Below are 26,568 nucleotides of genomic sequence, written 5' to 3'. Positions count from 1 at the left end.
TCTGAATCATCCCAGAGCTATTGTCTACCATTTGTCTCTTCTCTATGCCATAAGAGATAGACACTGTCCTGAATTTACATGGTCTTTTTTTTTTTTTTTAAGATTTTATTTATTTATTCATAGAGACAGAGAGAGAGAGAGACATAGGCAGAGGGATAAGCAGGCTCCATGCAGGGAGCCCGACGTGGGAGGGGTTCCGGGGTCTCCAGGATCACTCCCTGGGCTGTAGGCGGCGCTAAACCGCTGCGCCACCGGGGCTGCCCTATATGGTCTTTTTTAAAAAAAGATTTTATTTATTTATTCATGAGAGACACACAGAGAGAGACAGAGAGAGACGACATAGGCAGAGGGTGAAGCAGGTCCCATGCAGGAAGCCTGATGTGGGACTCGATCCTGGGACTTCAGGATCACACCCTGAGCCAAAGGCAGATGCCCAACTGCTGAGCCACCCAGGCATCCTGAACTTATATGATCTTAATCAGGAGAGTTTGCTTAAGCAAAAAAGGAAACATGGTAACTTTTCAATTATTTTGGGGAGACAGAAAGGTGGAAAATAGCTTTAAGGAACTGACAGGACAGAGCAGATATAAACAGGAACGATCAAATCAAGGCAAGCAGCCAAAGATCACTTGGCACAGCTTATCCAGCAACCCTTTGTGTAGATCTGGGCTTTGAAAAGTGGTCAAGGAGATTTCTAGAGGACGATGGAATAAGCAAGGCTATGGTCAATCTTAAATTTAGGTTATGCTTAGCACAACTTTTAATGGATTATTGAGGTGGATTTTATTTGCTAAATTGTTTCAAAGGTTTGACAGATAAAACCTTCCCAAACTTTAAACTTTGATTCAGAATAATAATGCAGACATTTCGCTAAGATTGCAAAATTTAGCAAAGAGATAACTCCAGGAGGGGATTTAGCAGGACTTAAAACTCACATTTATAATACATATTTGATACTCCTAACCACTTTTCTTCCTTTAACCTCTCTAACATATATGTATGTATATATATGTATATATATGGAATATTATATGGAATATTCCATACACATATATGGAATATTACTCAGCCATAAAAAATGAAATCTTACTATTTGCAACAACATAGATGAAGCTTAGAATATAATGCTGAGCAAAATAAGTCATAGAAAGACAAATACCATATGATCTTACTCATAAGTGAAATTTAGGAAACAAAACAAATGAGCAAAGGAAAAAAAAGAAAACAAACCATGAAACGGGCTCTCAACTATAGAGAACAAATTGATTACCAGAGGAGAGGTGGGTAGGAGGATGGGTGAAATAGGTGATGGGGTTTTTGTCATCTTTTTTTTTTTTTTTAATTAGAACAGCTATACCCATCATCAGGGTCAAGCTACAGCCAGAATCCAAGCACTTCTCTCCACCTCCACTCCCATTATAAGTCATCCCATCTCTTGCCTGGACTATTGTGTCAGTTTCCTCACTGTTCTTCCAGTCTTTGCCTTTCCCTTAGCCTTTCTCCACCCTGGAGTGGTCTGTTTTCTACACGGAAAGGGGGTTATCCTTTTAAAGCACAGGCCAGATCATGTTACTTTCCAACTCAAAATCCTCAAACATCACATTTCTCTCGGAACTAAACCCCAAATTCTTACAATTGACCACCAATCTGAGCCCCATTTTGTCTTTGAATTCGAGTCCCACCTACCACCTTTAGAGGAGCGTAGGGCCTCACCCCACTGATCCTGTCAGAAAGTTCCCCAGGCCCCAGCTGTTCCAGCCTTAGTTCCTTTGATTAATAGTCATATTCAGTTCTCTTCCTCTCTGTAGGTCTCTGCTCCTGGCAATTTGCTGTAGAGGCCTGGCCTGACACTCCTATTTTCAGTGATATCTGCCATACCTCTTAAATGTTTCACATAGTTAATTTTTCTTCCTGGCACTTATAATCTGACATACATTGATTGATTGATTGATTGATTCATTCTTTTCTAATTATCCATTATCCCTCGCCTCCACACTTCAATCTAGAGGACAGCTACTAGGTCTATTTTGTTTACTGCTATTATCCCCAATGCCCACAAGAGGGCCTGGCTGAAAGAAGTTGTGGATGAACAATTGATGGAATAAATGAAATACATGCCCATCATTCTTGCACACTCCATGTGAGGAGAGTTGAACTCTGCAAGGGGACTACAGCTCAAGCCCAGTGGCTCCTGCATTTGCTTCCTTTGACACACAAAAGCCCAGGTCCTGGGGTCTTCCCTCATCAGGAGCAGGTAAGCAGGCCTGTGGCAGGTCTAGTCCTGTCCCAAGCAACAGATCAGAGAATTTCTCCCAACCCCAAATCACATCCTACCTGAGAGTTGTTGTAGTAGAGTTTTCTTCATCTTGATACTTCTTCAGAGCCTTTGTGGGCTCTTATATGATTTGTATTCAGGGAAATAGCCTGGCCGGCCAGCCCTCACCCCATTACCCACTCATGCCAAGCGGCCACCCACCATCTGGGACCACGAAGAGGGCAAATAGGAGAGATATTAGATTGGGAAGAAAGCATCACAAAGTTTGTATTTTGTATTTTGAAAGCACAGGCTTTGTAAAAATCTTTGCATTTTGAAATAAATTGATATGAGTTACAGGAAGTGAAACTCAGCAAAACAATCTTCTCAGTGGAGTTAGAGATCCAGGAGGGAGGTATTAGCATAATGTTCAAAACGGAACGAAAATGTAATTCACATACAGAGCAATACAAGCCATTACATGGTATACACACATCAGGCGTCTATTAATGAGGGACTGCTTGGATACCCAGCTGCTGAGCACAATGAAGGCAACTGGTGTGGATATAGCCAATGAAGCAGGGGGACGTGGGGGACGACTCTTGGGATGAGATTGATAAATTAGAACACTGACTAAGGTTCTGACCCCATCAGAGGTCGTTGGTATTTTTATAGGATGAGATCATTTACATTGTCATTGGAGAAAACAATTTTTTGCATCTTCGTTATATAACCAGGCTTGCGGCTTCATTTTCTGCAAGCTGACTTCTGCACTTAAAAGAGCAGTAAAATGCCCTAATTGTAAACAGTAGGTCATAGTGAGGAGAGTCCAAAGACTCTTGGTGGGCCTGTCTGATGGGTGCCCTTACCGTGACGATAAAGCCCACAGTCATCTTTCCTGCTCGTCTTGCAAGTTTTGGTTCTAACAGGGACAGTCCAGTGCTGCATATGTTAAAGTCATCAGATGAGTACACGTGACGAAGACCAGAAAGCGTCAGGGACTAGTCTTAGGTGCTGTGTGTTTCCATGACTCCCTCCTCTACGTCCAGTCACGGGGAGGCTCCCGTCCTTTCTGCTCCTCGGTCACCCTTGAGCCTGGGTCCCGCCGCTCAGCGCCCTGCAAGCGACGATCCCTTTAAACGTCATGAATTAAGTTTTCTTGCCCACCTCCGTACCTGGCCCTCCAGCTCGGGGTCTGTCCATCTCACAGGTTCACACGAATGCTTATTGAATGACTGCCCCGAGGACTTGGGATCTGACTCACGCGGTGAAAACAATACGGTGGGTGGTGGGTGGGAGGTAGTGGAGGTGGGGAGGGGCTGCAGCAGAGCCCGAGGACATCCCAGACCCGGCCACCGTGGGGCCACCTGTGGCGGGGTGTAGGCCGGGCCGGGAGGAGGACGCAGAGCTCGAAGCACCGGCATCTACACCGGGGGCGCGGTGCAAGGAGCCCTTTAGTCACGGCCTGTCGCCCTCGCCCCAGGCCGTCCCCGGGGCGCCCGCGGTTGGTGGGAATCGGCGGGAGAGCGACGCACGGAGGCCGGGGATGCTGCGGGTCCACCGACAGCGCCCCCCAAACGGGCTCCCCCACGCGAAGACTTCGCCTCCTTCAGCGATCTTGCCGGGTCTATTCAAAGGTGACAGGGCGGGCTCCGCCGGGGCCCGAGCCACCCGCCAGCTCGTCCCCCGCTCGCCGGGCCTCGGGGCCCCCGGCTCGGCTCGGGAGGGCGGCGCGGGCTGGGAGCCGGTGCCCGCGGGCGCGCGCCCAGGAGGGCGGGCCGGGGGCGCGAGGGCGGGGCGGGGCCGGGGGCGGGGCGCGGGGGCGGGGCGAGGGCGGAGCCGGGAGCGCGCGGGGGTGGAGCCCGGAGCCCGGAGCGCGGGGGGCGGGGCGGGGCCGGGGGCGGGGCGCGGCCGGGGCTGCGCGGCGAGGGCTGCACGGCGCCACCAGGCTCGGCGCCCACCCGCCCGCCCGCCGCCCCGCGCCCCGCAGCCCCGCCGTCCGCGGCCTGAGCCCCGCCGCTGCTCCGCTGTGGCGCGCACCGCTCGGGCCCGCGCTGCTGACCTGCGCCCGCGCCCCGACAGCAGCGCACCCCGGAGAGGACCCGGAGCCATGGGCCGCCTGCCCCGGAGGGTGGCGGCGCTGCTGCTCGGGCTGCTCGTGGAGGTAGGGGCCGAGGCCGGGCCGCGCCGCCCCGGGCGCCTCGCAGCTGCGCCGCCGAGCGCGAACAATGCCGGGCTGCGCGGGTGCGGGGCGCGGACGCCCCGAGGACCACCTGTGCGGACCCGAGAGGCGGGCGGCGGCGGGCGGCCTCGCGGACCTGCGTGTGCGGGCGCCCGACGGCCCCTCCGGCCTGCCCCGGCTCCCGGGCCTCCCCGCCCGCGCCCCTGCCCGTCAACCCCACGGCCCTTCCCCCGCGCTGCGGGGCTGCTCGCGGCGGCCGGGGAGACCCAGGTGTGGCCTTTGAGCCTCGCACCCCGAGCGCCGCCGAGGAGCGCGGGGTGGTGCCCGCGGGGTGGTGCCCGGGGGCCGGGGGCCGGGGGCCGGGGGCGGTGCAGGCGCGGGCGGGGCTGGAGGCTGGAGGCTGCGGGGTGGGGCGGCTCGGCGGCCGGCGGTGCAGGTGCGACCCCGCGGGCGCCGCGCCCCGGGCCCTGGGCCGCCGCCGCCCCGGGACGTGGGGTCAGGTGGAGCGCGGGCTTCAGGTCCCGGCGAGAAATCCCTCGGAGACTTGGGTGCTGGGCGCGGTTCGCTGGAGCCTGGGGGGGGGACTCGCCGCGGGGGAGGGTGGGAGCGCCCCTCGTGCCCTCGCCCCCGCCCACCCCGCGCGCCCCGGGCCTGGAAGGTCGCGCCCCCGAGGTGGGGGGGGGGGCTCCCCGTCTTTGCTCAAGCAGGTTCTTTGCAATGTGAGCTGATAGGATCCTCTGGGGTGTGGAGTCTGGATTAGGGTTCACGCAACTCCCTGCTCAGCTGCATTGTTTTGGAGGAAATTTGCCTTAAATCAATGACATCGGAGTTAAATGGGTGGTGAACGCTGACGCCCCTTTCTGTCTTTTCCATTCCAGAGGGTTGGAGAACTCTTTAATATTGGGTGTCTGTGCTGGAAGTGACTTGGCTTTCTTAGCTGATTAAAAAATAATTATCAGGGAATGTTGGGAGGGAGCTTGTTCTTGGCACTAGGAAGGGAGGTTGATGGAAAAGCTTCTTGCGCCAGGCTGACTTTTTATTTTTGTTTATTTTGTTCTTAATATCCCTCTGGCTTGATATATGTTTTTTTGCGGGGTGCCTCTTCGCTTGCATTCTTTGCATTTGGTCAGAATTTTAAGACCTTAGAGATCACATCCCGGCCGTGACGCACCAGACAGAGCTATGGAGAAGTGAGTCTGAGACAACTGTTTACCTAAAACCCAATGCATCTGTACTTATGAATGCAAGGCCCCCTCCCAATCCCCTTTTAAAATCAGCTCTTGATAAAATTTTATATCCCACTGCCTGGCTTCCTCTAGGTCTTCAGTGTATGTGGTGCTGTGCCCTGTTATGTAGTCAAGACTGCTTCAGGGACCCAGTTCTTTCCAACGAAGCTGTTTTGTTGCATAGGAATTTATCATCTTAATAGGGTGTTCAGATCATGTCTGGAAAGTTGACACAATCTCAAAGGCAGAACTGTGACAGCAGGGAAACTGAAATGACTGGGCTGGTGCTTTCACAAGTCAAATAGCTAGATAACTGGTAATTTTTGTCTTTAATGGGATCGTGTGGTGTAGCTCACTTTTACAAGATTGTCCTAAGCACCTATTTTGTTTCTGGTGGAGAGGTGTCTGAGGAATTAAGGAGATTTTTTTTTTTTTTTGTATTTCATCACATGGGATTTTATCCGTGAAATAGATGCTGAGATGTTTTCATCTAAAATTGGCTGTTGTCAGAGCATCTTTGATGCTATTGAAGTCCTGAATCACATACATAAGTGGGCAATCACAGTGGCCAAGTATGTGAGGAGGCAAAGGGTTCTCTTTACGTTAAGCACATAAAACTATTGATGGGGCCCTTCGGTGGCCTCTGACGGCCACCTGCAACCCGGGATAGTTGCCTCTGTTTCTTTGTTCTGCTTGCCCCGGTTCAATTGTAGTTGTAGTGTGGTTGATTATATACTAGCTGGCAGCGGTTATTCTGTTCCAGCCCCGCAGCACTCTCTTCCCAGCCAGCACCCAGGACCGGGCAGAGAGGTTTTATTTATTCCGGCAAGAGGCCTCTGAGTAGAGGGGGAAACTAGAAACTGTTCTGAGAAGGGCTTTCCTCCCATCTCACCATCTCTTTATAGAAATTCACTTACCTAGGAGACACAAAGACTGCATATTTGTTTTTTACTTATCAGACATTTATAGAGTGCTTACCCTGTGTCAAGCACTGTTCTAAGCACTTTACAAATATTAACTGATTACAAATAGTAGCTCAGCCATTACTTTTATTCTCATTTTTATTTCAAATGGAAGATGTTATAAAGAACTTGTCCACAGTCTCACTGCTGTTAAATGTGAAGGACTTGGGACATAAACCCAGGTAGTCGGGCTCCACCTCACCATGCTGCACTGCTGGCTTTCCCACTGCTGGGTTTAGACATGGGAAGAATTTGCACATAGTATGTCCTGAAACCAGAGGTGGGCTTGGAGAGATATGTGTTCCATGAAACAGGTAAACTAGCAAAATATGTTCTAGGAACTCCCTCCACTTCCTTAGGGGAACCATATACTGTACTGTTCAACTGTGACACTTAGGAAAATGAAATGGGGGGCTCCTAATACCTGCCTGCATGGCAGGCACCCATCAACAGGACTGTCCTAGGAAACTTGGTTGTGTGCTCACCCTGAAACCTAGCCTGTGGATAGCACCATCCCTTTGCCATGGAGGTTTCTTGGGAGCTCATTACTGAAGTGACCTTTCCTTTCTGTTCACTCCGTTTCCTATGAATTGCATGAGAAGCTGATGAGGGCCCTTATCTCATCTTCCCCCACTCCCCTGTCACTCTGTGCCAGCTGCTTAGGTCCCAGGCACCCAGGTCATGAATGTGGTCCTAGAATCAGGTAATAAAATTCTAAAGTTCCATGCTTCTCTTCTGCTCATTGGCTCCTGTGAGGCCCTGAGAACAGGGCCTCAGGATGCCTGAATGTGCTAAGCTGTCTCCTAGTAGCCCTGGTAAAGGAATTCCCTGTGGCCTTCCCTGAGCTGCAGCAGCACCTTAGAAACCAAAAGAAAAAAAAAAGTTTCAGATCTGATCGTGCTTTAGTTGAACCTGGGGAGTAATTAGGCCCTAAGAGTATGTGCCTCCCAGGGGCTTTTTATCAGAGTGCCTCATTTTCTAGATAATGTCATTGCAGTCTCTTTCTAGAGGTCAGGTTGTTGATGCTTCTTTTTTTTTTTTTTTTAAGATTTTATTCATTTATTCATGAGAGAGAGAGAGAGACAGGCAGAGACACAGGCAGAGGGAGAAGCAGGCTCCACGCAGGGAGCCCAATGCAGGACTTGATCCTGGGACCCCAGGATCACACTCTGGGCTGAAGGCAGGCGCCAAACCGCTGAGCCACCCAGGGATCCCCCTGTTGATGCTTTTATAATATATTTAGTAGTTTTTGTTCTAAGGACTCTGAAATGAGCCTAGAAATATGTAGTGTACTATTTAATATAAGGTTTCCCAGTGCAAGTGCTGGGAGCTCTTTTGCATCTATTCACAGCGGGGACTGAACTCTACTGGGTTACTTTATTGAAGGGACTGGCATGGGTATCATTTTTATTCTCCCCTGGAACCTCAAACTGGAAACCTTTAAGTGAGGTTGTTCCATGTATTTCAAAGTTGTTCCTACAAAAGAACAGGCTAGAAAAAGGAGAGGTCTTCTCCTAGAAAGAAAAAGTTGGAAAGTGAATGAATATGGTCTTTTGAAACTAAGGAAAATAAGGGGCTTACTGTTTTCCTAAAGTCCTATGTATTTTGATGCCTGAGAATCTTGATATTAGAACCAAGTCATGTTTAAAAGTTTGTTTTTGTTGTTGTGTTTGTTTCTTGCCAAATATCTCCTGTGCCCTGGAATGCCAACAATTGTGGCAGCCCTTGGGTGCCAGTTCTCCGAAATAAACTTTTTCAACCCTCTCACTCTATAGAGCTTTTAGAATCTGAGTGACATGCAATTTGAATGAAAAAGAAGACTATAGGGAGTGTGTTATCCTTAGAGGCTCCATGGGAGGCTGGGTGCTGATGGATAAGAGTTGGCAGTGATAAATGAATCCAGTGGCAAGCACTTGCTCTGAAGTAGGGAAACCTGGCTCCAGGTATGTGAGGAGGGCCAGACTTGGGACTCTAATTAGCCCTTGCTCTCTTCTGTGTTGTGCACAGCTATAAAGGCCAACTGCGGGGAAGCGACTCTAGAAGAAACATGGGTTAGGCTAGTGGTCACTTGATTATCTAGCCATAGGATGACAAGTGATTTTCCTAGAACTCATGTTTATCATCTCGCATGTCACCCTCAATGAGCCCTATCTTGAACACCCTATGTAACATTCTAGCCCAGTTCCCCTCCCAGCCTCCTTGCTCAAACCAATTTCCTCTCTGTATCCATTACCTCTAAAATATGATGGAATTTACATTATATGGAATATTACATTAAAGGTTTGCTCCATTTTGTTCACTGAAATATCCCCAGCTCCTAGAACAGTACTTACCACAGAATAGGACTCAGTAAATATTTGAATGAGTAAAACAGATCTTTGGATAATGATCATGGGGGAAGGAGCTGAGTAGGTCCCTGGTAGGAGAGGGGAAGGTCATTGGTTAGCCATGGACTCTGAAGAATGCAACACCTGTACTAGGACTTAACTCTAATCTGTTTAACACCTGTAGTAATGGAAACTTACTGTCTCTCAAAACAGTGCATCAACTTTTTGGAGAACTTCAGTTGTTAAAGTTTTCTGTTATTTGAGGAGAAGTGTCTGCACTGTTTTTACATAGTTTTAGTTCTGCATTCTTGGGCTTTTCAGAAGAAATAGAATCACAGTGTCAACCCTTCAGTATCTGAACACAGCTATGGTAGTCCCCACTGTGTTCCCCTCGAGGTTCGTTCCCTCTGTCATTTCTCCAAAGATGTGGTTTTGAAACATCTCACCATCCTCACAGCTGCCTTTTGAGAAAACTCTGTCAAACTCAAGAAATTCTTACTGTTTGAAAATGATTGGTCCTGGAAACAGTCAGAGTGAATCTACTTAAAACAAGGACCAAAATTTTGTAGTTAATAATGGCGAAAAAATAAAGCCCAGACTATAAAAATAAATTAGTTTGATCTAAGTATTTTTATAATTATGAATCAATTTTGGGGGTGAGGGAGAGATTAATTTTTTTTAAAGATTTTATTTATTCATGAGAGACCCAGAGAGAGAGAGAGGCAGAGACACTGGCAGAGGGAGAAGCAGGCTCCCTGCAGGGAGCCTGATGTGGGACTCAATCCCGGGTCTCCAGGATCACGCCCCAGGCTACAGGCGGTTCGCCGCGCCAGTGGGCTGCCCGAGATTAATTTTTCTGACAAAAATCTATGATGAATAATAGGATAGTCTTCACTTGGCATTGGAAGTGAGAGGCATGATCCTAATGAAATTTTAAAAAGTTTTTTCCTCCATCATTATTTGCTCTAGTAATCCACCCTCTACCCCCATCTCTAGCTTCTCTTGGTCTTTTTTTATTCATGTCATTCTCCTTTGGGCATCTGTGGGTCATTATTAAGGTCTTAACTGCCAGATTCTTTTGTCCCTTCTATAACTTTCATGAGATACTGCGTTTTTTTTGGTGAGATCTGCAAGGTCATTTTGCTGTCCATTTACGTCGTATTTGTGTTGTACTCTTCTGTGATCTGTCATCAAAGATGCTGCTTGAGTTAAGTGGGCTGGGTTGTTGGTGCACTACAGTGGTGAGTATATTTTGTCATGCAGCCTTTGGCTTGCTTCCTATCTCTTCCCCATTGTGACTTATTTGAACAGTTAGGACACTCTGTTCTATAGGTACGGCTGACTGGCTCTGTCAAAACCCTAGTGTGGACCTTGTCATATGCAGATAAGATAAGCCCAGAGATTCACACTGAGTATTCTGTGACACTTCAATCTTTTTAATATGTTCTTCTGGTAAGCCACAAGTCCTCACAACAGTTGTGGAGATGTTTATTATAATTTATTATAATTTTAAAAACTGAAATTGAGGACTATATACTTATTCTAATTATATTTCACATTACATTCTTCATCTCATCTTGTTAAACTTGTCAATTTTTTAAAAAGATTTTATTTATTTATTCATGAGAGACAGAGAGAGAAAGGCAGAGACACAGGCAGAGGGAGAAGCAGGCTCCATGCGGGGAGCCCCATGTCGGACTCGATCCTGGGACTCCAGGATCACGCCCTGAGCCAAAGGCAGATGCTAAACCGCTGAGCCACCCAGGAGTCCCTAAACTTGTCAGTGTTTGGATGGTGTCTCAGTCCATTTGGGCTGCTATAACAAAATACTACCTGCTGGTACAAACAACAGAAATTTATTTCTCATGGCTCCAGAGGCTGGGAAGTCCAAGATCAAGGCTGGAGCCCCTAGTAAGGGCCCTCTTCCTGATTCATAGCCAAGCACCTTCTGACTGTGTCCTCACTTGGTGGAAGGCGCAAGAGGTCTCTGTGGGATCTCTTTTATAGGAGCACTAATCCCATTCATGAAGGCCTTGTGACCTAATCACCTCTCAGAGGCTCCACCTCCTAATACCATCACATCAGTCATTAGGGTTTCCACATATGAATTTTGAGGGGATGTGAACATTCAGACCATAGTAAATGATGGCATGACCATGGTGTTATAGAATCTCAACTCTTTTGTATATTGGCTGGAAGGCTTTGAGTAAATTACTTAAGCTTTCATTAACTTGATTGGTTCACCTATAGAAAGAGAAATGCTTTAGTGTTGAGAGAGGCCATAGGAAAATTTCCTGCTTGTAACTTAGCTCTTTGTGTAAGCTGGATCAACAGATTCTGAGCATTGTCTCTAGGCAACCCCCAGACATCTTTATTTTTTTTTTTTAACAGATGCACAGTGCTTCTGATAAGAGGAAGAGATGACAGTCTTTAGTCAGCCCAGCCAGACAGAACAGTTTGCTGCAGGTCCCTGAAGACACATGATCTCTGCTTGTTTCCCTCCCCTCTTACTTTGCTATTTGAGCTCCTACCATAGTTGAAGATGCTCAGATGATGTCTAGGAAGACTATGCTGATTGTCCCCTCAGGTATGAGTTAAGTGCCAGATCTGGGCAAGCCACTTTCAGGACCTCAGGTATTTCAGGACCCAAATTGCCTGTTTGTGGTCTGTGAACCTTTTAGATCTTAAGCTCCTAGGGGAACTTAGTTCAGAAAAGTTTAGTAGATGCAGGGGGTGGGGAATGGGATCAGGAGCTTGGATATAGAGGTTGCCTTGAGGAAAGAGAATGTGGCTTGAGTTAGGAAATGAGATGAGCAGTAGGGAAGGTGCAGATATATTTTAGGTTTAGTGGGAAGAGGTTGGGACAACTGTGATATGTTATTTTTGTTGTTGTTAAAGTAATCCGTGAAGGTGAGTTGGAAAGAATCTGAATTTAAGTAATGGCAAAAGTCTGAGAGAGCTGAGGATGGGCCACTTAGATGCCATATACCTATGCATTGAAGAGCATTGATAATTAAGATTTAGAATGAACATTTTGAATAGTCCTATGGATACAGCCAAGTGTCCTGGCTTGCCTCTGAATGACAAGGGAGCAGAGGAATGAGAAAGTAGCTGCTAGAGTTGGGATTGGTGCTAGGACCATGGCAGTATGTCAGTAGTAAGAGAGTTCTAGGGGGTTATTGTTAAAATGGCTGATTTAGGGTTAGTCTGGCAGGTGTAAAATTAGAAGGGGGTTCATGGATTGGAAAATGAAGAAAACTGGTCACATTGAATTGAGATGATGGTGTAGGGCAAATCCCCATAAATGTGAGCCTTTGGGAGAAGAAGTGAATGATAATACTGTGCTAAGAAAAAAAGAACTTGCTATGAGGTATTAGTTTTTATTACAGCTGTAACAAATTGCTTAAACTTAATGGCTTAAAACAACACAAACGTATTAAAGTTCTGGAGGCCAGAAGTCAAATTGGACTCACTAAAATTAGGGTGTCAGCTGCGCTGCATTCCTACTGGAGGTTCTGGTGGAGAATTTGTTTCCTTGCCTTTTCAGTTTCTAAAGTCTACCTTCATTCCTTGACTGCTGGTCCCTTCTTCCATTTTCAAAGAATAGTACCTTCAAATTTCTCTCAGTTCTGCTTCCCTCTGTCACTTATCAAGCCTCTAGTGAATACATGGTGCTTTCCCAAATTAGCCAGGATAATCTCCCCATCTCAGGATGCTTAACCTAATCACACCTGCAAAGTCTTTTTGCCATGTAAAGTGACAGATAGGTTCAGGCATTTGTTTGTGGATATTTTTGAGGGGAGGAAGAGGCATTATTTTGCCTAAAACATAATTGAAAAAAATACTGTTTAAAATAGATATTGTAGCTAAATCACTATTAATGAAAGTTTTTATAGTCCATTACCCCATTACATGATTATTCTGTGGGAAACTAACTTGGTGCAGTCCAAAGCCTTGCTGAGATGGGCAGTGGAGTGAGTGAATGAGTGAATTTGTGCTGCAGTTCACTGCATTTTATGCTGCGCTGAAGTGAGGATCTATGAATATGTCTGTTTCCTGCTTTGTGTTATTGATGGAAAGAGTAAAAATATGTGGTGGTTACCCCTGCAGAAGCTGAGGTTCACTTACAACTTTTATGAATTGCACAAGAAGACAACAAATCACAGATAGGGAAAAGGTTTCTCCTAGTGGAATTGAGACCACAGGTTACTTGAAACTTTTTCTGTTTCCTTGCAGGAAAGGAACTTGTCTTCAAAATTATGACATCTGGGCACACTGGTCACCTGAGCTGGGTGTTAGGGGCCATCACTGTGGTGGCTGGTCAGGCTGCCATATGACCATATCTGTGGGCAATGGCTGCCCTTGAAGACTTCCTTCTGAATAGGAGTTAAACTACACCTATGAGACTAACAGGGTTGGCAGGAACTCTGAGAAGATGACAGCGTGGGAGGATCCTAAGTTCAACCCATACAACAGATACACCTGGATGATAGCCGCATTGATGTAACTAACCCAGAAAATGAACCAAAGATTGGAAGAACAGACTCCATGATTAATCATAGACAGGTCACGTTGAAAAATGGTAGAAAGGGCAGGGTCCTGGTCAATCAGGAGTCAAACTAACCAGTCAGGAGCCAAACTAACCAGTGAGCCAAGTTAACTAACTTAGACTAAATGGGAGGAGGAATACCACCAGCACAGAGAAGGGAGAGGAACACACCCAATACCAGATACCCTCGACACAGGGGACCTGCACTGGGAAGATGAACCCCCGTAACATTTGGCTTTAAAAACCAGAGGGGCTTAACTTTGTGAGTTTTTACAGTCAGTGGGACTTAACACTGGGAGCTTTAAAAATCAATGGGATCTACTCTAGGAGAGCCAGAGGGGAATGGGAAACAATCCCTCCAAGATACAAGACAGAGCAGCAGTTTGAAAAGTACCTGGGGTATACAGGAAGGAGATTATTTACTAATAACAGAACTTGCACTGGAGGGGCAGGTATCTTTAGGAGACTTTTTCAAGAATAAAAGATGGCAGAGACCATTTCTCACACCTGCCCCCTGCCCGGGCTAAACACCCAGACACCTGCAAGAGCCAGCTTGAACATTCTCCATATAGCTTATTAATACCGTGTGTCCTACCCTGTGTTCTCCTTTGGGTTTGACCCATCCAACCCACCCTAACTGACAGGGATCCCACCGAAGGAGCCTGATCAGCTCTCATCCTTCAAGCAGTCCCAAAAGCGTCTGCATAGACCTTGCTAATACAACATGCCCTGCTCCCATGTTCTTCTATGGACTTGCCCCATCCAACTAAGCTCACCTGGCAGGAGTCCGTCCAGGGTAGCTCCGGGTCTATCCTGCAAGTGGACAAGCATATATCTTGCTAACTAACACCATGTGCTCTGCTTCACGTTCTCTTGCAGACCTCCCTCTGCAACCAGCCCCATGAGGCAGAAATCCATCCAGAGCAGCTCCAGAAGCTTCTCATTCTTCAAGCAGGCCCAACAGTGGCCAACACCACTCCAAAGTAACTCCTGTTAGGGGGAAAGAGGAAGATAACCACGCACACCAGTTCCACTGCAGCCCCAGCAGCGGACTGGGTGCAGACATTTGATCTGACTGCCAGCCCCACCCCCCAACAAAAACTTCACAGGAGGCAGCACAAAGAGGCCTGTAGTCACTGCAACCCCAAGACACTGTTGGGGAGCAAACATCTGGTCTGACTGCAGGCCCTGCCTACCAATGAAAGCCTTTCAGGGAATGACTCAGAGAGCACCTTGCAGTTAAGTGTGACTACAGTCCTGGCAGATGGACTAATAGCAGGCATGTGGTCTGATGGAACCACAAGCCCAGTATGGCCCCACACTGTCTCTCTAACAGTGCAGTGGCCAAACCCTGGCCACAACAGGCAAAGAGAGCCATTGTAACTCAGTGAACCAAAGGCAAACCTGACTCAACCACATGTAGGGTGCATGCAGCACACATAGGAGACACTCCTGAAGTGCCAGGCTCTAGTGAAGAAGGAGCATTGCACTACAAGGCACTACAGGACCTCTTCATAAGGCCAGTACTTTTCAGATCAAGAGACATAAATTACTTTCCTGATATGTAGAAACAAACACAGAGAGTTAGACAAAATAAGGAGAGAGGAATATATCCCAAATGAAAGAACAGGACAAAATCACAGCAAAAGGGCTAAATGAAATGGAGATAAAGCAATATTCTTCATAGAGATTTTATCTCTGCTTGGTTCTTTTTTACGTTTTCTAACACTATTTATAAGGAACTAATCAGAGATAAAGAACTTAGTAACTGAAATTAAAAATACACTGGAGGGAATAAATCCTAGACTACAAGAAGCAGAAGAATAGAGTAATGGAAAGCAATCTAGCTGAACAGCAAAAAGAAAAGAATAAAAAATGAAGCTAGGTTAAGGGAACTCAGCATCATCATCAAACTTAGTAACATTGGCATTATAGGGACCCCAGAAAGAGAAGAGAGAAAAGGGAGCAGAAACTTTATATGAAGAAATAATAGCTGAAAACTTCCCTCATCTAGAATAGGAGACAGACATCCAGATTCAGGAGGCACAGAGAGCCCCTAACAAAATCAACTCAAGGAAGTCCATACCAAGACACAGTAATTAAAATGGCAAAAAGTAGTGATAAAGAATTTTAAAAACATAAAGAAAAAAGACCTACAAGGGAAACCTTATAAAGCTATCAGCTGGTTTTTTAGCAGAAACTTTGCAAGCCTAAAAGGAGTGGCCTGCTATATTTAAAGTGCTAAAAGGAAAAAAGAAAACAAACCCCCAGTAACCCTAAATATTCTGTCTAGCAAGACTGTCATTCAGAATAGGAGAGATAGTTTCCCAAACAAAAATTAAAAGAGTTTATTACCACTAAACCAGCTCTGTAAGAAATTTTAAAAGGAATCCTTTGAGTGTAAAGGAAAGGCCATGATCTTTTTTTTTTTTTTTTTTTTGGCCATGATCTTGAGAAAGAAGTTTACAAAAGGAAAAAATTTCACGGGTGCATAAAAATATAATAAAAAGTAGATTAATTACATATAAAACCATTATGGAGGTTAAGCACAAAAGCATTAAAATCAATTATATCTATAAAAATCAGTTAAGGATTCATAAAGTTCACATACTTTTGTGTGTGAAATATCATATACATAAAATGTGAGTGGGGGCAAAGATTTAGTGGTTTTAGAATGGGATCAAACTTAATTGACCACCACCAATCTAATAAAAACTGGTGTATATATATATATATATAATGTTAAATATCAACCTAACAATAACCACAAATCAAAAACCTGTAATAGATATACAGAAAATAAAGAGAAAGGAACCCAAATATATCACTAAAGAAAGTCATCAAACCCAAGGGAAGAGCGCAAGAGAAGGGATAAAAAACTACAAAGCAGCCATAAAACAAATAATAAAATGGCAGTTAAGTACATACCTATCAATAATTATTTTGTATATAGACTATATACAAATACATATAAGTTAATATATTTTATAACATGTTTTATATATATACATATATATTTTTTATATATATAATTATGTAAATAGACTAAATGCTCCAATCAAAAGACATAGGCTACCAAATGGATAGAAAAGCAAAACATTTGTATACTGCCTACAAGAGATTCATTTCAGACCTAAAGACATCTGCAGATTCAAAGTGAAAGGATATGAAAACATTTATCATGCAAATGGAAGTGAAGGTAGCAATGCAATACTTACACTGGACAAAACAGACTTAAAAACTGTAATAGACAAAGAAGGACACTATAATCATAAAGGGAGTAGTCTACAAGAAAATATAATAATTGTAAATATTTATGCACCAACATGGGGGTACCCAAATACATAAAGCGGCTATTAACAGCATATAGGAAGTAATTGATACAGTAATAAAATATTAGTAATACAATAATAGTAGGGGGGCTTTAATACTCCACTTATATAGATATATCATCTAAACAAAAAAGTGGCTTTGAATAACACATTGGACCAGATGGATACACACACACACACACACACACACACACACACACACACACAGCATATAGATGGATATATATATATATATATATATACACACAGAACATTCCATCCTAAAACAGCAGAATACACATTCTTTTCAGATGCCCATGGAATTTTCTCTGGAATAGATCACATGTTAGGCCACAAAGGAAATCTCCACAAATTCAAAAAGGTTGAAGCCATACCATGTATCTTTTGCAACCACAAGGCTATGAAACTAAAAATCAACCACAAGAAAATGTGTGGAAAAAACAAATACATGGAGGTTAAATAGCATGCCATTTAAGAATGAATATGTCAGCCAAGAAATAAAAGAGGTAATCAAAAACTAGATGGAAACAAAATGAAAACACAATGATCTAAAACCTTGAGGAGGCAGCAAAAGCTATTTTAAGAAGATTATAGCAATACAGGCCTACCTCAAGGAGCAAAAAAAAAAAAAAAAGTGTCAAATAAACCTAGCCTCACCCCTGAAAGAGCTGGAAAAAACAAAGCCCAAAGTTAGTAGAAGGAAGGAAATAATAAAAGATAAGAGATAAATGAAATAATGCAAAACAAAACAATAGAGCAGATCAATAAAACCAGGAACTCTTCACTGTAAAGATTAAATTGATAAATCATTATCCCAAGGAGGTGAGGGACTCAGAATAAAGGGAACCTTTACTATCCACCTAATGTCTAACACCTAACATCCACCTCACCTGGCTAAGTGGTGGATATGGTTTGAACATAGATATAATTAATAGAGTTAGGTCATCAGAAGGAAACTTGGGGTAGTGCAACCCTCTGCAATGAAATTAGCTCCTCTCTGACCTTGAACACTGAGCTTTCCTTTGCTTTCCCCTTTGGTTTTCAATGAGTGTGTTACTGCTGAAAAAGTCTCAGAGCATTAAAATAGCCATTTCTTTGTCATTAAACTTTACTAGTGTTGTCAGGGTTTGGTGTAGTCCCTTTAGCCTTTTACTATGTTTTAAGCCAGTCTGAAGTCCTTATTCTGTGGGGTCCTTGGTTGCAAGAAAGCTGAGGTGGAAGTGTGGGTGGGTGTGTGAATGTAGGAGGTGGGAGGACCGCACGGCATGTGGCACAATCTTGGTGTCTCTGTGCATGGAGATCATGGGTCTTGGGAGGCTGACCAGGGATGGTTGTCTATCAACATTAGCAAAGTATTTTTGGGGTAGCAGAGTCTACGGGCTAATTGAAATTATTTATCTTCCATGCAGGTGTAGAACATTCACATTATTTGCATGAGTTTACATTTATTTCTCTGGGGGAATTTTAAAGTAAACATAAAAACATAAAAAAATGGAAACATTTTCTTAGGTGCTTCTACTTACTTATGAGACAGTGTATTGATCCGAATGCGTTTGGCCCTGAGTTATAGGAAACTCAATTGAAGTGATACAAACTTTGAGGAAATTTATCTCTGAATATCTCAATGCTGGGGTTTCCCAGGGTTGAATTATTCAGTGGTTCAAAAGCCATCCTTAGGTTCTTTCCACTTTTCCATTCTGCCATTTTTTGAGGGTTGGTCCTGTCCTTGTTGCGTGGTGGGTTTCAGCTCTTCCTCACGATATGCAAATAAATCAATCCTCCAGAGCGTCTTAGGTTGTGTATGTATTTTGCTGTCTTATGACCTAGCAGTATTTCTTACATGATCCCTATCTCTTCCCCACTTCCCAATATTTCTCAGTGGGAAATTTGTCTTTGGTTGGGGGTGATGTTATAGGGATCCTTAAGATCAGCATTTTCACATTGAAAATCAATGCAATGATTCAGATATAAATAGATGTAGAAACCCCTTTGCTAGTATGTTGAACTGTTTAAAGTACTTTTTGGAAACATCTTGTTTTTGAGTATTTTTTTAGACTTTCCATTATTTCATTTTTCCAACCTCTCTGATTTATGGAAGATGCCGGTGATACCCAAAAAACAAATAATCTAGTTAAGAAATGGGCAAAAGATAGGAATAGACATTTTTCCAAAGAAGACATACAGATGGCTAACAGACACATGAAAAGATGCATATCACTCATCATCAGGGAAATGCAGATCAAAACGACAGTGAAGGGGCTGCCCTGGTGGCTCAGCGGTTTAACGCCACCTTCAGCCCAGGGCATGATCCTAGAGACCCGGGATCGAGTCCCACGTCGGGCTCCCTGCATGGAGCCTGCTTCTCTCTCTGCCTCTCTCTCTCTCTCTCTCTCTCTCTCTCCTCTCTGTGTATTCTCATGAATAAATAAATAAAATCTTTAAAAAAAAAAAAAAAAACAAAAAAAAAACGACAGTGAAATATCACCTCACACCTGTCAGAATGGCTAAAATTAACACAGGAAAGAACAGATGTTGGCAAGGATGTGGGGAAAGAGGAGCCCTCTTACATTGTTGGTGGGAATGCAAACTGGTTCAGCCACTCTGGAAAACAGTATGGAGGGTCCTCAAAAAATTTGTGGTTTTTTTTTTAGAGACTTTATTTATTTATTCATGAGAGGCACAGAGGCAGAGTAATAGGCAGAGGGAGAAGCAGGCTCCCCACAGGGGACTGTGGGACTTGATCCCAGGACCCGAGAATCATGACCTGAGCCAAAGGCAGATGGTCAACCACTGAGCCACTCAGGTGGTCCTCCTCAAAAAAGTTAAAATTATAACTACTCTATGATCCAGTAGTTGTACTACTAGGCATTTATCTAAAGGATACAAAAATCTGATTTGAAGGGGTACATGCACTCCAATATTTGTAGCAGCATTATCAACAATAGCTAAACTATGGAAAGAGCCCAAATGTCCATCAACTGATGAATGGATAAGGGAGAAATGGAATATATATACAATGGAATATTACTCAGCCATCAAAAAGAATGAAATCTTGCCATTTCCAATGACACGGTTGGAGCTAGAGTGTATTATGCTAAGCAAAACAGGTCAGTCAGAGAAAGACAAATACCACGTGATTTCACTCATGTGGAATTTTAGAAACGAAATAGATGAACATGGGAAAAAGAGGGAGGCAAATAAAAAAACAGACTCTTTACTGAAGGGAACAAACCAAGGGTTGCTAGAGGGCAGGTGGGTGTGGGCCACCAACAATGTACATTTCCCTTTTCTTCACACCCTCACTGACAGTTGTCATCTCTTGTGTTTTTGACAATAGCCATCCTAACTGATGTGAGGTGACATCTCATTGTGGTTTTGATTTGCCTGTCTTTTTTAGTGATGTTGAGCATTTTTTCATGTACCTATTAGCCATTAGTATGTCTTCTTTGAAAAATGTTGATTCAGGTGCTTTGCCTATTTTTAAATTGGGTTATTTTTTTCTTTGCTATTGAATTATATGAGCTCCTTGTATATTTTACATATTAACCCCTTATTAGATAATATTTTCTGCCATTCTATAGGTTTCCTTTTCATTTTATTATTTCCTGGGCTGTGCAGACAATTTTTTAGATGTAGTCCCATTTGTTTATTTTTGCTTTTGTTGCCTGTGCTTTTAGGGTCATATTAAAAAAAAAAATCAAAACCAAGACCAATATCAAGGAACTTTTCCCCTATTTTCTAGGAGTTTTACAATTTCAGATCTCACCTTTAAGTCTAACCTTGAAATGATTTTTATCTGCTTGAATTTGTTGAGACTTGTTTTGTGAAATCACATGAATCTGTTTTGCAGAGTGTTCCTTGTGCACTTAGGAAGAATGTTCTGCTGTTGGTGGGAAGTCTGTATATGCCTGTTAGGTCCATGTGTTTTATAATGTTGTTCAGTTCTGTTGTTTCTTCAGTGATACTGTCTCTGTGATCTATCTATTAGGGAGAGTAGAATCTTCTCGTATTATTGTATTGCTGTCTATTTTTTCCTTCAGATCCGTCAGTGTTAGCTTTATCTATTTACATGCTTTGATGTTGGGTGCATGTTTATTTATAACTGTTATAGCTTCATGTTAAATTGACCCTTTTATCTTTATATGATCAACCTTCTTTGTTTCTTTGGACAGTTTGTAATTTAAAATATATTTTGTCTGATGTAAGTATAGCCACCTCTGCTCTATTGGTTACCATTTGCATGGAATATCTTTTTATTTTTTTTATTTATTTATTTTTTTAATTTTTTTTTTTATGATAGTCACACACAGAGAGAGAGAGAGAGAGAGAGAGAGAGAGAGAGAGGCAGAGACATAGGCAGAGGGAGCAGCAGGCTCCATGTACCGGGAGCCCGACGTGGGATTCGATCCTGGGTCTCCAGGATCGCGCCCTGGGCCTTTAGCAGGTGCTAAACCGCTGCGCCACCCAGGGATCCCGGAATATCTTTTTATTCTACATTCCTTTATGTTGAGCATATGTGTGCCTTCAAAGCTTGAGTCTCTTGTATGCAGCATATAGTTCTTTCTTTTTTTCTTTCTTCTTTCTTTCTTTCTTTCTTTCTTTCTTTCTTTCTTTCTTTCTTCTTTCTTTCTCTCTTCTCTCTCTCTCTCCTTCCTTCCTTCCTTCCTTCCTTCCTTCCTTCCTTCCTTCCTTCCTTCCTTCCTTCTTTCTCTTTCTTTCTTTCTTTCTTTCTTTCTTTCTTTCTTTCTTTCTTTCTTTCTTCTTTCTTCTTTCTTCTTTCTTTTTCAAAATCTACTCAGCCACTATGTTTTTTTGATTGGAGAATTTAATCTCCAATCAAAAAAGTTGTTATTGATAGGTAAGAACTTAATCTCCAATAACAAAAGTTGTTATTGATAGGTAAGAACTTTCTCTTGCCATTTTGTTCATTGTTTTCTGATTTTTTTGTAGTTTCTTTGTTCTTTTCCTCCTTTCTTGCAGTCTTTTGTGATTTGATGATTTTTGGGGTATGCTCTGAATCTGAATAATTTCTCTTAATCTTTTATGTATCTAGTGTAGGACTTTGCACTGTGGTTGTCAGGAGACTCACATGAAACACTTTATAGTCTATTTTAAGCCAGAAGCTTACCTGCAATTGCTACAAAAACTGTACATTTCTACCCCTCCTTTTGTGCTATTGATGTCACACTTCTTTTTATGTTGTTTATCCATTAACACACTTTGTAACTATAGTTATTTTTAGTATTTTTGTGTTTAACTTTTTACACTAGTTAAAACTTATTTACTTAATTAGCATTATGGTATTGAAGTATTCTGAGTTTGACTATATATTTACCTTTACCAGTGAGTTTTATATTTTGTGTGTTTTGTGTTACTAATTAGTATTCTTTCATTTTAACTTGAGTTTCATTTTGCAATTCTTGCAAGACAGGTTAAGTGGTGGTAATCTCCTTTAGCTTTTGTTTGTCTGAGAAAGTCTTTATCTCACCTTCATTTCTGAAGGACAGCTTTTGCTGGGAATGTTCGTCTTTATTGGCAGGCTTTTTCCTTACCACTTTGAATATATCACCCCACTCTTTCATAGCTTGCACAGTTTCTGCTGAGAAATTTGCTTATAGCCTTAAGGGGGTTCCTTTGTATGTGACAAGTCTTTTTTTCTCTTGCTGCCTTAAAAATTGTCTCTTTGCTTTTGATAATTATAGTATGTCTTCATATAATCTTTGGGTTGATCCTATTTGGGAACTTTTGAGCTTGAGGGACCTGGGAAAATCTGGGAAATTTTCAGCCATTATTCCTTTAAACAAACTCTCTTCTTTCATTTTTACTATTTTCCTTCTCCAGGTCCCATAATGTATATATTGATTCACTTGATGGCATCCTATACATCTATAGGTTTTCTTCACTCTTTTTCACTCCTTTTCTCCCTCTCTCTCTCTCTTTTTTTAAATCCAAGGTCTTTATTTATTTTTTAAAAATTTTTTAAAAGATTTTATTTATTTATTCATGATAGACATAGAGGGAGAAAGAGGCAGAGACACAGGCAGAGGGAGAAGCAGGCTCCATGCAGGAGCCTGATGTGGGACTTGATCCTGGGACTCCAGGATAACGCCCTGGGCCAAAGTCAGGCGCTAAACCGCTGAGCCACCCAGGGATCCCCCTCCTTTTTTCTCTCTGACTGAATCATTTTGAATGACCTAATTTCACAGATTCTTTCTTTTACTTGTCTACTTGATGGAGTAGTGTTGAGGTCTCTATTTCTCTTTTCATTCATTTTGTTCTTCAGTTTGAGAATTTGTTTGACTTTTTTTTCTTTCTGTTGAAATTTTCATTTTGTTCATGCATTTTCCCCCCTGATTTTGTTGAGCTATTTGTATTTTCTTCTATGTCACTGAGCTTAAGACAATTATTTTGAATTCTTTGTTGGGGAGTTTACATATTTCTATTTCTTTTGTGTTGGTTCCCGAGGCTTTATTAGTTTCCTATACTGGTGTCATGTTTGTCTGATTCTGCATAATCCATGTAATCTTGCACTGATGTCTGTGCATTTTAAGCAGTAAGGACTTCTTCCTATCTTTACAGGCTGGTTTTAACAGGTAAAGGCCTTCTCCTGCTATGTCACCAGACTGATGGGACTGCCTTCAGGATTGCAGTTGAGCAGAGTAACCTGGCTGCTACTGGGTCTGTGGTTGGGTCCAACATTGGCAGACCTATTACTAGGTACACGGGTGGGTATGGATCCTGCCTGTACCCTGGGTGGATAGGATTGATTCTGGGACCATGGTTGAGGAGGTCTAGAGCCTGTTCAAAGGGCCATTTTCAGATCTGCAGTTGGGGAGCCTCTCAGCAGGGAGGATGTCGATGGGTGTGGCTACAGCTATATCCCTGAGTATATGTCTACCAAGTCTGTGGGTGAGCAGCACCTCCTTTTGGACGAGGGTTGACGAGGGTTGGAATAGGGTCACAGGGTTATTCAGGATCTACAGTTGGGATTGAGGTTGGCAGACCGGTCACTGAGGACTCATACAGGCATGTCTCCTTTAGTTCCCTGAGTACACAATATTGCCCTCAGACTGCATAGATCAGCCCTGGAACTGAATCAGAGGGCTAACACAGGATCCATAGCTAGGAGTGAGTTCAATAGACCTGCTATCAGGGGAAAAGATGGATGTTTCTGTGGCCGTGGGCCAGCAGGAGTGACTCTAGACCTCCTTATAGTGGGGTCAGTGTCAGGTCACAGGACCACTTCAGGTGTAGTCAGGTCTAAGGTTGGCAGGTGTGGTAAGAGGGTCATGAGTAGATGTGGCTCTTCTGGGGTCCTTTGGTGGTTGGGGCTGGCTTTGGACCATGGTCAAGCTGGGCTGGAGCCAAGACCATAGGACAGTGCTGCTTTCAGTTTGTAGCTGGGGTCACTGTTGGTGAGTACTGCCTTCTCCAAGTGATGCTGCCTGGTCTTAGGCTTCAGTGGGGTTTTTTGACTTCCTACTTCCTACAAAAGGATCCCCAAATTCTTTTGTCCATGGATGGCTGCCAAGTGGTTCTTGTGTTGGGGAATGTGAGCTGGGCACCTCCTGTTCTTTTTTTTTTTGCGGGGGGCGCCTCCTGTTCTACCATCTTGCTGATGTCCTGTAAGCATTGTTTTAAGCCCTTGACATTTCATCTCTGCAACCTACAAGTTCAGTGCTTCATTAATTCCATTTTTCAGATGAGCCAAACAAAGCACAAGAAGTTAAGAGGTTGACCAAGATTTTCTAGCTAAAGCCAGTATTTTAACCCCATTAGACTACAGTCTTTGTTCTTATATACTGTGTAGCACCTCTGCCCCAAGTTTATACATCTATATCGTGATAGAATTATCTTCTATGCAGATTCATTGTGGCGTGGCCTGGAAAAGGTTCCTGCTGGATGGCTTAGGTTTTGGACCTTTTGGTTGTTAGAGACTGAAATTCATTCTTTTTTTTAAAATTTTTTAAAGATTTATTTATTTATTTATTTTATGATAGACATAGAGAGAGAGAGAGAGGCAGAGACACAGGCGGAGGGAGAAGCAGGCTCCATGCCGGGAGCCCGATGCGGGACTCGATCCCAGGACTCCAGGATCGCGCCCTGGGCTGAAGGCAGGTGCCAAACCGCTGAGCCACCCAGGGATCCCCTGAAATTCATTCTTGTTTCCTATGTGATATGTCTTTATTGTAAATAGGAAATGGAATTGTAGAAGATGGTAATTTTGGTTCATGGTATCCAGAAACAGGTAAATAAACTTAAGAACTGAAAGGTGGCTCAAAAAGCAGCATGCCTCATTGTGTTGTCTTTGTGGCCTTTGAGTTCTGTGCAAATTATCATCTTCCACTGGGTTGCAGTCCAGGGCCCAGCCTGTTCACCTGATGCTCTGTGCCACTGTCCGGCAGCTGATGACTCCAGACAGCCCACAGGGGTGCCTGGTAAGTGCAGTGGCATTCTGCTTCTAAGTGTGGATGTGTGGTCCCTGCATTGGTAAACTGAGAGGCTCCTGGCGCACAAATCCAGTATCTCATTGCCATGTGCAAATTACAAGGAAGGGAAAATCTACTAGGAAACATTTTAGAATGCACATAAAAAGAAAAAGTCACTTTTGGTTCATCGACTACTTTGAGTATTTTAAAATTTATATTTATTTGCTCTATTTTATTTTCGTTAGCAGACCTCATTGAAAGAATTCTAGTGTGAATATTCTTTATTTCCTTAGGATTATGGTTCTTGAAAGGCCTTTGTAAGAAATTATGTGAATGAAGTTTGGTTTTCTTTTTAAAACTTATCATAAAGAATTATATTCATAGCCAAGGGCATGCTATTCAGATAAAAATAATTGACCACTGCTACTATAATTAATAATGAGGTGAAGGGCAGGGAAACTAGGAGAAGCCAATACATAAAGAGCTTTTGGTACTTTGAAGCTTAGAAAAAGGGCCATCTAGAATGATATACTGAAACAAACTGGACCATCACCCGTTAGAGCTGGATCTTTTCTGGAACCAAAAATGTGCTGGGTATTGTAGCTTACCTGTGTTTGCCACCCTAACCCCATGAGTATTGTCACTCCACTTTGTAGATGCTTAAACCAAAGTTGAGAAGTTGAGTGATTTATCAGAGATCATGCGTACAGCAAAAGGAGGTAGTAGGAGTTGCTTTTTCCAGTTTTTATGTGTGAGGAAACTGAGGCACTAAAGATTAGTGATTGTTACAAGTCAGCATTGTAACATCTGTGCAGTGTTAGCCTTCAAGGGCTGGTGCTCGGGTTGGGAGTAGGGATGGGTGGGATGTGGAGGCATTGCAGCAGCGGGGTGTGTCAACACAGCCCCCTGACTTCCCTCACTCCTGCCTCCCCTTTCCAGCTCCCATATTTTACTGCTTTCCTTCTTTTTCTTTTCTAGTACTTCTCCAAATCTGCAGACAGCTGGATGGTTTTTTTAAGACTTTTGAAAGACATATTTCTCTGTGAAACTTAAGTTTCAGATGGATTTGTCTTCCGGCTTAGAAGTGTGTTTTAATGCCATGGTTTAACTGGCAAGCAGCATGTCTTTAGGAAGATAGCCATGCACCTGCTCTTCTCTTCTCCAGCACACAGCAGAGCATCCCTTCCCCAGTGGCTCTTCCTTCTCCGTTGCCTTCCCAGACCATTCCTTTGTACTTAGATGTTGGTGTCTCCTAGATTTGGTTGAGAACTTTCTACTCTCCTCGTTCTCTGAAAGATCCTTGGGAA

At 43.5% G+C, this 26,568-nt stretch overlaps 1 protein-coding gene across 2 annotated transcripts in view; it reads left to right on the top strand.

Annotated features, from left to right (window-relative positions):
• Positions 1–3,244: 3,244 nt before the first annotated feature.
• The window catches only part of VOPP1 (VOPP1 WW domain binding protein), a 99,534-nt gene continuing 76,210 nt past the window's right edge, over positions 3,245–26,568 (top strand). The window contains exon 1 of one of the 2 annotated variants that reach the window (XM_049096310.1): positions 3,245–3,535. In XM_049096310.1, coding sequence (XP_048952267.1) covers positions 3,281–3,535 — 255 coding nt within the window. In that variant the 5' untranslated portion in view covers positions 3,245–3,280. Of the gene's footprint in view, positions 3,536–4,247; positions 4,419–26,568 lie in introns of those variants that run through there. The other variant, XM_025449202.3, reaches the window with a different exon arrangement.

Source organism: Canis lupus, chromosome 18, assembly GCF_003254725.2.
Source record: "Canis lupus dingo isolate Sandy chromosome 18, ASM325472v2, whole genome shotgun sequence".
In the NCBI taxonomy this organism is placed as follows: domain Eukaryota; kingdom Metazoa; phylum Chordata; class Mammalia; order Carnivora; family Canidae; genus Canis; species Canis lupus.
The sequence above is the reverse complement of the archived record's forward strand: the minus strand, read 5'-3'. Positions and strand labels throughout refer to the sequence as shown.